General features: G+C 32.6%; 1 protein-coding gene across 3 annotated transcripts in view; it reads left to right on the top strand.

Moving 5' to 3' along the window:
* Positions 1–16,554, top strand: part of LOC125060131 (autophagy-related protein 16-1) — a 170,077-nt gene extending 153,523 nt beyond the window's left edge. The window contains exons 11-12 of one of the 3 annotated variants that reach the window (XM_047664873.1): positions 3,951–4,071; positions 16,301–16,554. In XM_047664873.1, the coding sequence (XP_047520829.1) occupies positions 3,951–4,044 (94 nt within the window). In that variant the 3' untranslated portion in view covers positions 4,045–4,071; positions 16,301–16,554. The remainder of the gene's footprint in view (positions 1–3,950; positions 4,072–16,300) is intronic. The other 2 variants (XM_047664871.1, XM_047664872.1) reach the window with 2 other exon arrangements.
* Positions 16,555–17,419: the final 865 nt, after the last annotated feature.

Raw genomic sequence — 17,419 nt, 5'->3', positions numbered from 1 at the left:
AAATTGAAATTTTGAATTTGAATTTAGAATACTCGTATTGCTTCGCATTCAAGATTGACCCACAGAATCAATTTAAATTTTGATGGGCACACAAACATTTGATTATCAAATGATGCACCGTAACTAATTCGGCCCTTATGCGTTATCTGATTTAACTAATTGATCAGAATTCGGTTAAAGGTCGTAACGATTTCATTAACGTTGAAACTCACGTACCGTTAATACCAAGAGTGTGTATTATTTATGGATCAGTTTAAATGCTTTCTTAAAGAGTTTTATATAGAGGTTTTATATGTATGTTTGGTTTATTGACCACCCTAACGAGCAACTTTGGGAGCATGGGCGTCACAAGCAAACCTGGCGTCGCAGATGAGGCAAAGAGGGCCAGAAAGACTTCGAGCGAGTGTTTTTAAAAGTCGACTTGGTGTATTACTTTTAGTATTAACGTATTATTCAATAAATGATTTTATGCATGAGACACTGTAGTTGATATAAATTTAATGACGTATGATATGTACGATACAAATAATATAAGAATTGACCAATTCATATGACTAAAAATGTAAAATTCCTTTAAAGACAAATTTGCGCGCCATTGTGTGTGGCAGAATATGCGAACTTACGATTGTACCACCTTACAAATTGTCTTAATAATAAATAAATAAACAAACGTAAATCTTCTATATTGTAAAAACTGCCAAAATTGGTTTAATTAAAAGCTAAAACGTCTAACAGTTTCTAGAAGACTATTAAAACTAAAAATCCTGCTAAGCTACATTTCATTTAAATAAGTATTCTACTTAAGTCTGTTTGCCCGGTTTGCTAATTAAGTCTGTATGTATTAAGACCTTATATCCAAACGGGCTTAGTCCCGATTTTGGCTCGGCATATGCCTTCCTGGTACCAAATTGCTTGGCTCGTTATACGGACCCGATGCGGTATGTGTAAACGAACCGCGCATACTCTCTAATTCTTGTTTATGCGGCCCCTTATCGAGGATAAATACGATAATAAAGCTATAAACTAGCCGCTATACAATAAGCGCAATAATTGGTGCTCTTTAAACTAATAGTTACTGTAAGTAGTTTGAAGGTATGAGTTAAATGCTTTGGTTTAATTGATGAACTGTCTGAAGACAAGAGACGTCTTAGCTGGTAAAATGGTGTATAATTGTAATTAATTAGGTATCTTTCATATATATTAAGCTTATATATATCCTATAGTGGCGCTACAACCTTTTAGGTCTGGACCTGGCATGTATGTTTTGTGATCCGCCTTTTGTGTCTCTGTAAGGGGTGCCTTGTTTCCTCGCGATAATTTCCTTGGTCGTACATAGGAGTGTTAAATGCGTACATAGAAATAAAAATCCATGGGTGGGTTTCGAACCAACGACCTGAAAATTAAATACAAATAATATAGATACTCGTATAATTTTTAGAGTGATATATGATGACACAACTGATTTTACTATGAATTAAGCTTTAATTAGTTAACTCACGTAATCTTATTTAATAATTTTTCTTTTTGTAATAGATTTTTCCTTCTTCGTAATATTTGAATCTTTTTTTATATTATGTATTCCATCTCGGCTATATGTTTCGTATATTTTTTAAATAAATGTGTATATATGTAATGTCTATATATATGTTAGCTGTTAGTGTAGGAGTACGAAATTAATATATAAAACTATGTGGAGAAAAATTGTTGGCTATGAACTCAATGTATACTTGATATTTATAATGCACAGAACCAAACAGAGAACATTAGGAGGAAATGCAGATACTAACCTAAGATGGGATTTTCTTTAACTCATAAATAGTGAAGCATAATCCATTGTTTTAGAGTAAATAAAAATCTTATTATTATAACTTACTAACTTATAATGTATGAGGAGGCATCGACTTTTAGAAATCGCTAATATTATTTTATTTTATTTATTTATAAAAGCTTGCCAACGCTTGGCACATTAATACATTGACAGAAGAAAAATAAAATACAGTTTTCAATGTGTCAAACACTTACTGGCAAACATAGCATACAAGAAGTAATGAAATTAATTAATCAAAACAACAGCAAAATTCAAACAAACACTAAACGAAAATCGCTCTCAAAGTTTGAGGTGAGCAACTATGGATGTCCAGATCCAGCTCGTTTAATAGAATGCTCAATCTGGACATAAGTGAATTTCGGCCAAAACGCGTTCTCCGGAAAGGAGGAATAAATGGAAGGATGGGATGTCTGGGATGTCTATTGGGTACACGGAATTGAAATTTTGTTAACAAGTTGGGGCTATCTAGCTGATTGTTTAGTATCTTAAAGGCAAACGATTTTGATTATCAACACCTACTACGAAACGAAGACTACTATGGATACCGTTCATTATTCTAAGAAATATTACGACCACAAAATGCACCAGTTATGAAGATTACTATGGAACGAAGTTTATGACCTTTAAAAGATTTTGTCGAGAAGCTCGAAATGTCTTCCTTTTAAGACCCATCTAACAACGTACGAATGACATTTATCACGCGCGAGATGAGATGTACGTCGTAAACCACATTCTTATGGCTACCAGTTTTTAAGAAATGATTTAATCCTTACATTTAATTAAATTGCTTGAAAAACCCCACGATAAGTAAAAACGTCGTAAATACTAAGTCATATGTAAAAGGGACTCTGAAAAAGATACTCACACACTAATACATATCTAATAATAACTAATACAGAAAGCGGGCAAGAAAAAGTTCACGCATAACATATTCATAACAAAACGATGTAATTTAAAACCCATTTCATAATTTAACGGATACTCTTTCATTTTTACACGCTTTATATTAGCTTCACCTGTATGTATGTATGTAACCGACTCCTTCGGACTCGATTTTGACCCACTTTTAACGGACAGATTTAATTCAAACTTTGCGCACCTCTTAAAAGATCGATGACAATGCAATAATCCGAAAAAAAAATAAAAAAATTTTTACTAAAAAATAAATAATAATAAAAAAAACTAAAAAACACGCTTTTAAAGCACATCAAACTAAAAAGTGATAAATAATTCCTAATTTAGGCTGAAAATGGTAATGAACAAAAAAGACTGGTATTATTGTGAAAAAGCGTGGGTTGCTCGATAGACGAAAAATATGGCTCAGAGCGCCCCACAATATTATTTTTTGAATAAAATTTTTGTGCGCAATTAGTTACATAAAATCGTGAATACCTTCAGTCATATTTCATTTCCAAGCCATTACTTAGCGTTATATCAGCGTTAGAAATGTCAAAGCTCATATATTTGTCGGTCTAACGTTAAGTTCAAAGATTTATCAGTATCGGAATTGACTATTCAAGGTTCGCTATTCACTAGTTCCCGATCTGACGTGTTCTTCACTCACGACTTCACTCTCCGAACAATTATTCAATTTTATTAACGGGACCGAATGATATTTAAGCATATCTCGAAGTTCTATTGATATATCCAATTACGACATTTATGGATGGTTTTCTTAGTCTATTATCTGTGAATAAATGTCATTCCTCTATAGCCAAATATAGTGTAGGAGTCTGATCGTGGTATTTCTGCTTGGACTTTTTCAAATTACACTTGAAACTGGAAATTCTGAAAGAACTAAGAATATATTTTATCTAAACTCACTGTGTCTTATTTAATGCTCGAATTTATCTTGGATCAAATAAATGCACCTATTTTTTTTTTAATACTAAATACTTATTTAATATTTAAACACTTTATAATTACTTACTTTTTTGCGAAGAGTTTGTATACCTAGTTGTTTTTATCGCTACGTTTTCCAAATAACTACAATATTTTGAAATTTTACGTTTACGTTCATTTTAGATTATAATGTATTTTTAACTAATTAAAAAAAATTAACCATGAAGGTTTAGTAGTAAGATTACTTAGCCATATTAAATATTCAACTTTATTTTTTTAGAACTGCAGTGACAGCCGTCTCATGGCACCCGCAGTCCGGTCTTCTCGCATCTGTGGATCGCTCGAAGCGGGCTGTCATTTGGGGTGATTTGTGACAGGCATGGCATGCTCAGCCTCCGCAGGTAATCGAAATATACACAATCATTCAATATCTCCCTATATTTTTTCCAGTATGAAATGCATTTAATGATCTTTCAGTTAAGTATTGATTTGTACTGATTACGAAAAAATGAAATATATCTACTGAAATTTTTATCGTGTCTACTTGACACCTCCCTTGACTTAAACTAATAAATATAATTTTGCTGGCAACATTATCATCTTATAACATCGCAAAGAAATTGTCATTATTGGCTTCTAATTCTATCGCTTATTATATGATGCCTGGGAATACACTCAGGTAATTTATCCACGAATGCTTATTGCTCTTTTAAATATCTTTTATGCTAGGACCAATTTGAAATAAAGATTGACAGCATCCAGGACCTACGTCTCATCTTTAGACATACAATAATTATATCCTTTTACTCATGAGATAACGCTTGATGTAAGATGCTATCGTGTTACTTACGCATTAAGCGATAAGTGGGTTCGTTTAAATTATTGCAATTTTAATTTGCTCCATAAATTGAATATCTAAAGCTCTTCTTTGAACTCGAGTTGTACTTGAACTTGTAGAGTAGCAACGTTTGATGCTTGACGCAGATTTTATAAATTTTTCTCTACTAATGCATACCTATATATATATATATATATATAATTCATGTTATATATATAACATGAATTATATGAATAAAGTATATTATGTTTTAGTCTGCGTTTACTTACATAAGTACATACTTACAAGCAATAATAATTAATTGATTTATTTAAAGATTTACGTTAGTACCCCAGAGCTGGTGGTTTCCTTGCTCAACGAATAAGTATCGCAATACAGCGAGAAACCAAAACTTTTTAAATTTATAAGAGCTTTCTGTTTATCCATTTTTAATTATTATTATTAATATGTAGATTAAGAATATCGTAGTAAGATAGACTAAAATAATAGATTAAGTAATTATGAAGGAAATATAACATTTATTGAATGTCAAAGTAATTAAAACAAACATATATAGCAATACAATGGTGGGGTACAACGTTTTTGTACTGATATATGGAACAATTTCATTTTTAATCGTTAAAATACACATATTTTAATGAACCTTAAATTAGTATAGTGTGAAAATTTTGTCAATACTATGAAATATTCTACTGTCTTTGACGTTGTATGCAATGTACCTACTACAAATATTTAAACTATTAAGGCCCATTTACATGATGCCATTTTCTTGCCTGTAGCATACAATTATATCAACGCAATAAATGAATTGCATAGTCTAAACAAAACGTAACATTCTTGATCAATGGGAAAAGTTTCCTTTCAAAACTATTATTGATGTAAACAGCACGTACAATAATTTCTTACGCAATTCTTGTACGCAATTATCTCTTCATTTGCAAACATGAGTGCAGTGAGTGAGGGTGTGTTAAATTAAATTAAATAAATTAAAAATTAATTTAGTCTAATTTTTTTATTTTGTTTGTTATTTCCTTCGGTCCGAAACCGTCAACTTCAAATTCCTGTGAAAATGCTGCTAGCGCAGCATTACGTGCATCGGTTCTTATAATTTACATTTTCGGTATCCCATAAACACTCATGACTGCGATAAATCTCAATGAACTTTATTATATCAGCAGAACTGAATTTAAACACCTTTTTACTCATATTCATACCTCTCTGTTGGATGGTTCTAATCTTTTAAGAAGACTGAGCTCTGGTGGTGAGGGTCTATTTAAAAAAAAAAACAATAATTTATGTTTATAAAGAGCCAAAGATGTTACACTATCTGCGTCTAGAATAGAAGTACTAAAAACAAAAAACAGAAAGTATCTTTTTATATAAAATTCAAACAGGTATTCTTTATATTCTAAACTAAAACTTTTTCTTTACATGTGACAAGTGTTACCTGCCTTTATTACATTAATATTTACATATTCAAACTCCAACACTCTTCTAAAATATTTAAGACTTGAATGAAAAATTTGTCAATGCAAATACGTGCAATACTTGCACGAAAGCGCCATTAAATGGTATAGGCACGTACAACCCTGTGTTTAGACAAGACAATACTTGAAAGCAATAATCTCCTTAAAATAGTTGCATTGGTGTAAACAAAAGGCATGTGCAATTATTTCCTTGTCAATACTTGAATACAATACTTGCATTCAAGTTTTCAAGTGTAAACAGTTGCATACAATCCTTGAACGGCAATTATTGCGCTTCATTTATTGCATTCAATTATTGCTCTGGTATGTACAAGAAAATGGCATCATGTAAATGGGCCTTTAGACAGATTACTAGCGGACATGCGCAGACGATATAATTACCCGCCTCTGACCTTTCTAGTGACTGACCTCGTGACAACTCACTGAGAGCTTTGACACTTGCGACACGTTGATCCTGGATGTGATGTAACTGTTATAGTCCTTTTCATGAAAGAAGTCCCCCAGACGCGGCGCTGCAATCGCATGACGTAATGTTATTTATGAGTAAAAAATTTACCTATTTTATTTACATTTAACAGATGTAATTTATCAAATAATACTATTTTCTGCATACTTCGATGAAACAATATTTCTGTTATGTAAAAAGTATATTTTTATTTGCTTATTTTAGCGGTGTTCTACCTACTTACAGGGAAAAGATGGGAAAATAGGGTAAAGAAAAACAATACAATTTTTATTCAGAGTTTTAATGCATAATTGTTGGGTTACAATTTTTTTCGAAATACACGCCGTTGTTATACCTTCGTTTGTAATTCTTGTTACAGTTTTCTCTGACACACCTGCAATAAAATTATGAACATTTAAAAATAATAGTAACTTTAAGTTTATAATGCTCATGTAATATGTAATATAATATGTTTTAATTTCAGTTACCTAGTTTCATCACGTTATGTATTTGTTAAATTTTGTCGCAAAAACGAATTTATATCATAAAAGTCCCATCAATACAGCAAAAAAAAATTAAATGGCAACTCTAAAAAGTACCTGTTATGTCGGCAACTCTCTTCCGAACATTGTTTAGTGGTATTAAAACAACTTGATTATTATGTTCCGCTTCACAGAACTCTTTCACCTTTAATATAATTTCTTGAGCCGAACTTTTTACAACTTTTGGCATTGTAATCAATCTTCAAAATGCACTAATCTAGTTAATAATTCACAAAAATCTACCACAACAAACGAACTTGATAACATCGACTAATGACAACATTGCCGACCTGTCAAATTTAGTTCCAAAAATCACCGCGGGACTTCTTTCATGAAAAGCACTATACTATGCAATTTCATTGCTTGGATATTTGCGCGTAACTCTTCTTATGAATTATTCGAAATTCAAACTTTGAGAGGTTTCAAAAACCTTGAGAACATAGTGTAAGGATGTCCATTTAGCAGCGTCAAAAACCTTCTGCGCCTGACCTATTAACACATTTTGGTTTACCACCAGCTTGTATTAATTGTGTACATAGGATGGCTAGGATTCCAATACACGATCTTTAAGTTGAGAGATGCATCCGACGGCTTGTATTGAAAACTCAAAAGGTTTTTGTTCCATTTCAAAGTAGGCAAGGTCGCGTTTATAAGTGAAATCGTACCCATAAAAGCCTTTGGTATGTGATGCCTTGTTTAAAAATAATTATACCTCGACCCAATAATTTGCGTTCGATAATTTGACCATTACCAAAAATTCACCTTTGTTAAAAATGAGTTTAGCGGTTATGTACAAAACAAAATCGCCGTCAAGTGAAAGCGTGACTTTCGACTTTCATTGAGTTTTTGTATGTATGAACTATGGATTCGTGCTGACCGAACAATATCACATGCATTGTCCAACGCCTTCACTTTGAAAACCCAAGAACGAATTAATTTTAATGAATACTAGGAATATGCATCACTTGTAAATTCTAGTAAAATTCAAAAAAATTCAAAAATCATTTATTCACTTAGGTAACACAATGTAAACGATAAGATTAAGGATATGTAAGCTATGTAGCCTTCCTGTAACATGTCTTTGACTTAGAGAGGTCTCAATCTGAATTCTATGTACAATAGCTAAACATTGTTTTTTAATTCTATTGAATTTTTGAAGTTATACTTCTTTAGGCGCGTTATGAAAAATTGATGAGAGTGAAATTTTACGATGCGCGCGCACCGTTACACAAAATTAACAGAATGAAGTTAGTTCTAGGTGGCATGAAAATCGATAATAACTATGTTCAAGTTGTATATTCTAGTATTTTTATATTTAGAACACGTGTTTCGTAACAGTACAATTAAACAGTGTGAATAAATAAATATTATTTTGGTGTTTTTATTAAATCAATTTCATACACGACGGTGATAGTATTTACTAATAATAATTTTATTGATTAATTTTAATATTTATCGTTAATCACTACTGCATTTATATATTTTTTTCCATACGCCAAAGAAGTATAACTTCTAACGCGTGTACACACACACACTCTTTTTTTTTGTTAGCAAATTTCTATTTGTATTAATTCTTATACGCTTTTAGCCGGAAAGTAGTGAGGGTAGATACAAATTTGTTGACAACTAAATATCGACCACTAGATGTCGCCATAAACTTTACTTAAGCATTCAATTATTATATCTTATAAGCTTTATTGAATTATTATATCTATAACATCTAATACAACATTAAATATATGGTTTATGGTATAAATCAAGCATAAACAACGACAAAAGTCTGAAACTTGGTTTTCGAACAAAGAATTCCAATAAAAGAAAATATTTAGATTTCTTCACTACATAAGTGAAATCATTGTGTTGAATAAATTAACTTCACACTTAAATTATATGACAACATCTCTGCGGGAAGTATTGGGATCAATCACTAGTTAATCACGTCAAATTCACATTCTATTCTGTTGGGTATAAAACGGTTCGGTTAAATAAAGCGGAAAAATTACCAATCCAATTTTCAGAACGTGTTTGTTATTGTACTATTATAAGCGTGACACACTTTCATTTCCCATAGCTTTTTCATAAGTTTTTTTTATAGCATGTTTTGAATATATTCTGGTATACTATTATTTTTCAACTTGTATTATTCTGTAGTCACATAGGACAGAAAAACTTAGTAAAATTATGCAATAATAATAATAATAATAATAATAATAAGCCTTTTTATTTCCTGTTTTACAATAGTTGTTATATTAAAGTAATTAAAAATATTGATTTTGTTAGTAGGTTAGCTTAAATTATGTTAGTAATATATATTTATATTATTTATTTAACAGGAACCCCGGTTTGGGTAAAGGCCTCCTCCAAAGATGCCCATTGTTGTCGGTCCTGTGCTATGGAGGGTAGGCGCGGAAAGAACTAATATCGTGCCACGTTTGTTTGCGTTTTAAAAATATAAATACCAATCCTATCTCATTTAAAAGTACAAAAAGTGAAGCAGAAGTGCGTAATCAAGCAGTGGAAGTGTTAACTCACTAATTATATCACAAATCCACGAAATTTTAACACATGTACAACGCTTCGTCAGTTGCTTTTAAAATTATGCAATAAAAATGATTAAAAAATGCAAAGTATATTCATTCTTTGTGTTATATAATAAACATAAAACAAGCGAAAAGGGTCGCGAAATATTTTTTTCTGTGGTTGGGATGAAAGCTCAAAAACACCCCAATCGAATTTCAGTTACTTACAAATTGTTAATCCTATGAGCTAGCCTTTCAATTTATTGACAACAAACTCGGTATTTAAAATTATTGTTTCTGTTGCTTACTTACTGTTATATATATTATGTCGATGTGACATTCATATATATTAGTTAAGCAGTAAGACAAGGCAATAATATACTCATACCTTTTTTTCCTCTAATGTTTTGTTATAAATAATAATACAAAACGTCGCCGTAGAATGATAACCTCGTATGTCCAGAGAACCCAACATTACAGGAAACGAAAAAAAAATTTCATTTCGTCAATGTTCGTTAAAATATTATTATGTGCTTTTGTCCATAGTTTTGGATGGTACTTCATGATTATACCAGTGAAATGACATAAGAGTCTAAGAATAAAAAATAAATTGTTTTTGACATACGAGGTTATCATTCTACAGTAACGAAAATTCGTTACAAATCAGTTAAAATCACTTAGTTTATTTAATACCTCATAACCATCGTAGGTTCTATTGCGAAGAACATTTTGATCCCATTACTACAATCACCAAAATAATCGCCACATGTATGGACCATGTTCTTACGAGTTAGCCCACTTTTCTTCAGTAATTGTATTTCTGAATCATCTTACTAAATTATGGTAATAAAAGTTGTAAATTCTATTAATTGCTCATGTAAACAAATATGTATAACTATGCCCGCGGCTAAACCAAATGCCGTTACTTCTTGGTCGGTTACGTTTCGGCGTAATGACCCGACCAATCCACGCACGAAACTCAGATCTTAATCACATACGAATTGATAACGCACTGTCGCGTTGTATTGACAGACACATAAATATGGCACAACGAGATTGTTATACTAAAGATATAAACATTTCACGAACGAAAAGAAATAATAACCAAATTATTCTGAATATTTTAATTTCTCACACAAAGTACCGTAAAGTTATTAATTAAAGCCCAATATGTCATCTGGCTTTTCAGTTGAGCGATTGTGATCTTAATTTCACACTACAAAAACGAATACAAAAACTCCTGAGAATATTTCCCCTCCTGTCGGCTCACTTATGCGAAATTCCTGTATCACACCGGATAGATAAGTAGATTGCGTCTAACTAGAATTATTACTTATCCTTTATCGTTAACATTAAAATCAAAGAAGACACTTGAAGTTGAACAACGGGGCCACCCGAGCGTGACAAGCTTCACCTTAGTCCAGTTCATCGCTCTCCGAATAATTACACCTATCATTGTTTGCAATAGTCCTAACACCTTAGAGGCGATTTAATGTCGGCTATTACCGAATCACTTTCAGAGATTTACAAAAACTCACAATGCTTATGTCGCTTCGTTTGTGATTGTTATCTTGTCTTTAAGATGTGGGTCAACTTTTATTTCCTAAACGGAACAATTTGCCTCAGAGCGAGATTTGGTAAATTATCGCAATTGAATTATTTGGGGGCTATCATTTCGTCTGTGTGAACTTCTCAAGCAATTTTGTATATTACAAGTCGTTTCACAAATCACTACTTTGTAGGTCTGAACTGAATGAACAATTTGATTAGACATGCACTTTTAAAAGTTATCTATGTATATCTCGATTGCGTTAGTTTCGCTCAGAAAGAACTTGGTCGATGCATTTTTTATTTGCTTTAGTTCAGGAGTAATAATGACTCTATCTCTCTCTAATTTATAGAAAAAAAAGACAATTTACAGGATAGGTTCCATCCTTCCGTCTGCATAAAGCAATTTTGGGGTTTCCTAAACAACTCACTAACTAGGATTCTCATCCGACTTAAAAAACGTGATGGTGATATTCCACTAACCCCATAAACTTCTCGCCATCTCACCTTTAGGATTCTCTGTTTTCTTCTTAATCATTTTTTATAAGAGGCAAGTAGTAGTTGAGCTGTTTGTGCTTGGCACACGCTGACATTTTTTGCGTTCAAGTGGTTTCCCCATCAGATGCGTAAGTCTAGTATATTATATACTACTAGCAGACCAGCCAAGCGTTGCTGTGGCTAAGGTTTTTATTATATTACATAGTAGTAAACTATTCAAGGGAAACGGTAGGAGAACTTATGTGAAAGGTAGATGACAGCTTATGTTAAACGTTGATACTTTTAACACAGCGCCATCTGTTAGAATTGTATCAAATAATAAACAAATATTTTGCAATAAAATAATATTGCGGGTATAAATTCAGATGTAAGCTATCCTATCTTTTAAGTTGGATCAAACTGAAAAATGAAAATGAAAATGAAAAAATATTTATTCAATCACTTACAATGATAACAACATGTGGCTGGAGCCTCCATTTAAGTATGTATAATATACTTGTGTTTGGAGTATCCGCTCTTCCTAGGTACACTTAATTAGGTATGTAAGTTTAGACAAAAGGGAATAATATTACAAAAACAAAACAATATTTATACAAGTTAAAAGATGCATCGTGTATGAGTGATAAATTGAGGGGTGTTCGTTGTATTCAGTTAAGTGTATGTTGATGTGTGAGAGTGTAAGTGTGTGTGAGTGAGTGTGTATGAGGTATGTGTGTATATGTCTGTATCATATGTTTGAGTGTGTGTGTTCTTTTAGAGTGTAAGATAAAAGTAGACTTTAGAATAGTAATTCTTAGATAGTAGATTCAACTTCTTCATAGGTTTGAGTTTTTAACCAACAATTTATAGTTATTTTACATTTATATTTATTCATATTATATAGATTTAATTCCTTGTTTAATTTATTATATAAGTTAGCAGACTGGTAGCAGTACTGTCTATGAGCATATTTAGTTTTAAAAGTTGGTAAAGGTGCCACATTATGCCTTCTACGTCTGTTCAAAATACTAGGATCATATCCAATATGTCGATGGGTTCTAAGAGTAGTTTGCAGTACATACAACTTACGTACTGACAGAAGATCGCTAACCGCATATAACATTTCCGTAGGGAATCTGTATGGCTTAAAATGGATAACTTTGAGTAGTGACCTTTGTGCTCTCTCCAGTTCCAGGAATTTTGTTTTAATGGCACCACCCCAGGCCGGAATGCAGTATATTAATATTGACTGCGCAAGAGCAGTATAAATTTGTTTTAGGAGGGCCGAGTCAGCTACGTGTCTTAGATTTTTAAATAACCATATGAGTTTTCTTACTCTAGCCATAACTAGCTCTATATGATCGCGCCATGATAGGCGTTGGTCTACCATAGTACCCAGGTATCTTACGCAGTTTTGCCGCTTAATAAAATCGCATGAGCATATTATAGAATGAGGTGAGCCACAAGTATGTATTTGAATAGCAAACGTCGGAGGTGGTTGAGAGGAGTTATAATTGGAGAAGCATACATAGTTAGTTTTAGAGGTATTGAGGGTCAAAAGGTTATCGCTGAGCCACTTAGCTATTCTTGCAAGGCCCTTTTGGGAATTATTTTTAACAGCCTCCCAGGTGTCAGCTACAAAAACGACAGCAGTGTCGTCAGCATAAGTGAACATTGTTCCCTCTTCTATATCCATGTTACATAAATTATTAATATATACAAGGAATAGAGTGGGCCCCAATACACTTCCTTGCGGAACTCCGAAGGTGATTTCACATTGTTCACTTTGGTGTTTTCCTATTTTTACACTCTGTTTTCGATTGCATAAATAGTCTTTGAATAATTTCAAGGGAATTCCTCTTATGCCTATTTTCTCCAACTTGTCGATAAGGTCTGTAATTGATACTGAGTCAAATGCCTTTTTCATATCCAAAAACACTGCAGCACATTTTTTGTTTTTATCCACAGCATTAGTAATAAGCGATGTGAGATCCAACACGGCATCTTCTGTCGATAAATCCCGTCTAAAGCCATATTGACTTGGGGAGAGGATATTAAATGTATTAAGGTAGTTCATTAAACGTTTATTAATTATTTTCTCCAGTATTTTGGCAATAGGTGGTAAAACAGAAATAGGCCTGTAATTGCTTATATCCGTTTTATCATCTCCTTTGTACACTGGGGTAACTACAGCGATTTTCAGTGCATCTGGAAAGACACCTTGAGCAAAGCATAGATTGATCAAATGAACAATAATAGGGACAATTATATCAGCAGTTAGCTTTAAGAATTGGGTAGGAATGCCATCCCAGCCTGGAGCACTATTTGATTTTAACCTCATCAGGACATTAAGAACCTCATCATTGTCAGTATCTCTTAATACAAATGAAGTTAAGTGAGGATAATTCGAAGTAGTTTTGTCAGAACAATTGTATGCGGGTTGTTGTGCAAGGATACCTTCTGCTAGTGATTTGCCAACTTGGGTAAAATATTGATTACAATGATCTATAGACTCTTGTGCTGTTTCTTTACAGTGGAGCAGTTCGTAATTGTCGCTTTTATTTTTATTCCGATTTGTAATATTGTTGACAGTTTGCCATAATTTTTTTGAGTTGTTTTTATTTAGAATTAGTTGCTGTTTATTATAATTTCTTTTTAGGTTTCTGATTAATTTATTACAATAATTTCGATATCTACGGTAAGTTATTTTTAAAATTTCATTATCAGGGTCTAATTTTAGCTTTTTCTGCATGTTATTCCTATTTCTGACACATCGTAGAATGCCCAAAGTCATCCATGGCTTAACTACACGATATTTGCATGTAATGATCTTAGTGACTGTATGTAAATCTAAGGTTTGTCTTATTTTACTTAGTAAGAGCTCTATAATCATGTTGGGGTTGTTTAATGAAGTTAAGTCAGCCACCAATGTGCTATCTCTTAGAGTAGCTATCGCCTTATCGTAATCAATGAATGTTTTTGTCTTAGTGGAAGCACCTGACTTTGGTATATTGGAGAGCCTTAAGAATATGGTGGAGTGATCAGTGACAGAAGTATTTATTACATTTATATTTGCGGAATGTTTATTTTTGTCTAGTCTCAGCATAAAGTGATCCAGACAATTACCATACCGTGTAGGTAGTACATGGCCAGGTAGCAAGCCGTGCATAGCCAGCATGTTTAAATAGTAAAGCCGGTTATTACGCTCCTGCTGCGGAGCATCATTTCTGTCAATCAGGTTAATGTTAATATCCCCGGTTATAATTAAATTAATACAATTTTTCAAAGATGTTAAATGTCGGTCTAATGAGTCCGTGAAGGGCTCGGAATTAGTATGTGAAGGGGACCGGTATATTCCTAGCACGGTAACTCCACAAAATAAAATTTGGAGGCAGGATGCATGTGTTAGAATAATTTCTTTGACATTGACACTGTGTTTTCTAGAAACATAGATAACAACACCATCACATTGGTTTATATGGTTTGTAGTCGAATAAGAAGTGTAGTTCTCCATTTGGGGTATTGGTTTATCACTATCTATTCTACATTCAGTTAAAATTATCAAATCTGCTTCAAAGTTAAGCTGGGCAAGGGTGAGTTGGAAATCATCTAACTTGCTGTATACCGACACAATATTCTGAGAAATTATTTTTAAATCAAAAACTAAAAATCACAAACTACACACGGTGTGCAAATTTGATTGATATCGGTTCGGTAGTTTAGGAGTCCATTGAGGACAAACATTGTGACACGAGATTTATATATATTAAGATTAGTATTATGGCCCCAGCATGGAATTTACTATGTCAGGTTAACTAACCTCAGCCAGGGTACAAAAGCGCTACCTCAGGGTTGCGTGACTTCCTGCCACTGAAGCTGCTCCTAAATATACACCGAATAAAAATCATCTTCTTGATCGAAAAAGATAGTCTTTTGTTCCAAATATGGAACAACGTCGGCGTCGGCAATTCACTAACGATATAAATCGAATGTCTGAATCGATTTGAAATAGTGCTGTGATATACAAATATATGAGAAGTGTTAATAACGGTTACTCTACAATAAACATATCATGTTTTCTATTCGTACTCTGCGAAATAGTCGCAAATATTATGTCGAAATGACATTTATGTACATTTCAGTAAAATATATTTAGGTGATAAAAGATAAGTCTAGATGGAATTCCTTAACCTTGTTTGAACTTACAAAATGATATGGCCCGCGTTAGGGAAATGTTTATCGTGTTTAGAAGTGTTTGGATTATATAAATAGGTAACTAAAGTCTTGGATAAATAAATAGGAAACTTTAAGACGGTTTTTAATAAAAAAATAATGTTTGCCTGATTCGATTGGTTTTCCGTCGGTGGTCTTCAGACGTGCTCGGGTTGTTGAAAATTATATTGACCAAAATAAATGAAATATGGTGTATTTCATTTATTTTGGTCAATTTGGTCGTGTCGTGTTTTGTTTAATTGAAAATTCGTAATAAAATATCAAATAATAAAATGTTTTCTACCTATTTGTGTCTTCGTTGTTACTTGGTTCCCGAGATTTCTTAAACCTTTCTCACCTTCACTGATAAACCAATTTTTATAAAGTGCTCTTGTTATATAATGTCTTGGATATTAAATCATATCATAATCATGTTTTTTAATAAAAATTGTGGAATAGTTTCATTAATTATAACAACGGTAGTATCTAATGTAAATGACACGATAGATAATCTTCCACAAATAAATACTAAACCAATATTTAATTAAATGTCTGCTTTCAGGTTTCTAAACCCGAGACTCCAACAGCGGAAAGCGCTGACAGCGGTGAAAGCGGAGAGGTGATTGAGTTTCTACGCGGCATCACAACCGATATTCTTCATAGACTCACGTAAAACACAGTTTTTACTGACAAGCAAGACTTGTATTCCTTAAAGTCTCGAAATCTGTATGATTATGATATTTTATAAGTCACGTGATTTGATTGATTTCTCATATGTGTAAATAATATTAGAATACATTAGCTTTTAACTCAAAGTTGGTCACAGGTCTTTTAAAAATTAAATTTTAAATTGTAAAATGGAATTTTGTACAAATTAAAAAAGAAACAAAATTAATTGCTATACCTATATAAAAAAATTGCTGAAGCTAAAAACAATAACAAGTGTGAGACGTTTATTACGAAATTAAGTTTATCACGCGAATTAAAATAAGTTGACCGTAGATCAAAATGAAGCTACAAATGTCGATAATCCCTTAAATCATTTGTAACCTAATTAATATCGACTGTTAGTACACCTGTAACATACATAACTAAACCTCTTTTACGAAAACAAACCCACGCGTTGATGTGTTGGCTTTTTGTGTGTTGGTAAAAACTCACATAAAAAAAGTCGAAGGAAACACGGTTGATTAGAGCCTTAAGCAGTATCCAGCTTTTTCATTCGGCTAACATGTACTATTTAACGGATATCGATCTTGCGAATAAAAAACTAAAAATTGTATTTGTAAATACTAATTGGGTGCTATGTTTAAGTCATGTTTTTACGCGCGATTGCACTACACGCCGTCTTCCGAATTATTTTCATTCCTTATTAACTGGGTGGTGTAATTACGGTTTTTGGAGCCCGACGTTGGGGCCTCACTAGGGGTTCGTACGTTCTATAGTCTATGAATTTAGACACTAACTGTGTCGTTTAATTTTCAACGTAACATTATAAAAACAATATAATAATTACGTCGTGATCCGAATCCGTGAATCCAAACCACATTGCCTATAACTGTAATAACCTTTAAGTTATTACATTAGTTTTATGTTTTGGTAACTTAAAGGTTCTATTTCTGGCAAAATAATAATTATCAGGTAGGCACAGAAAGCTGGCCTTGACAAAGCGACCCTACAA

This window comes from Pieris napi, chromosome 21, assembly GCF_905475465.1.
Source record: "Pieris napi chromosome 21, ilPieNapi1.2, whole genome shotgun sequence".
Lineage (NCBI taxonomy): Eukaryota > Metazoa > Arthropoda > Insecta > Lepidoptera > Pieridae > Pieris > Pieris napi.
The sequence above is the reverse complement of the archived record's forward strand: the minus strand, read 5'-3'. Positions and strand labels throughout refer to the sequence as shown.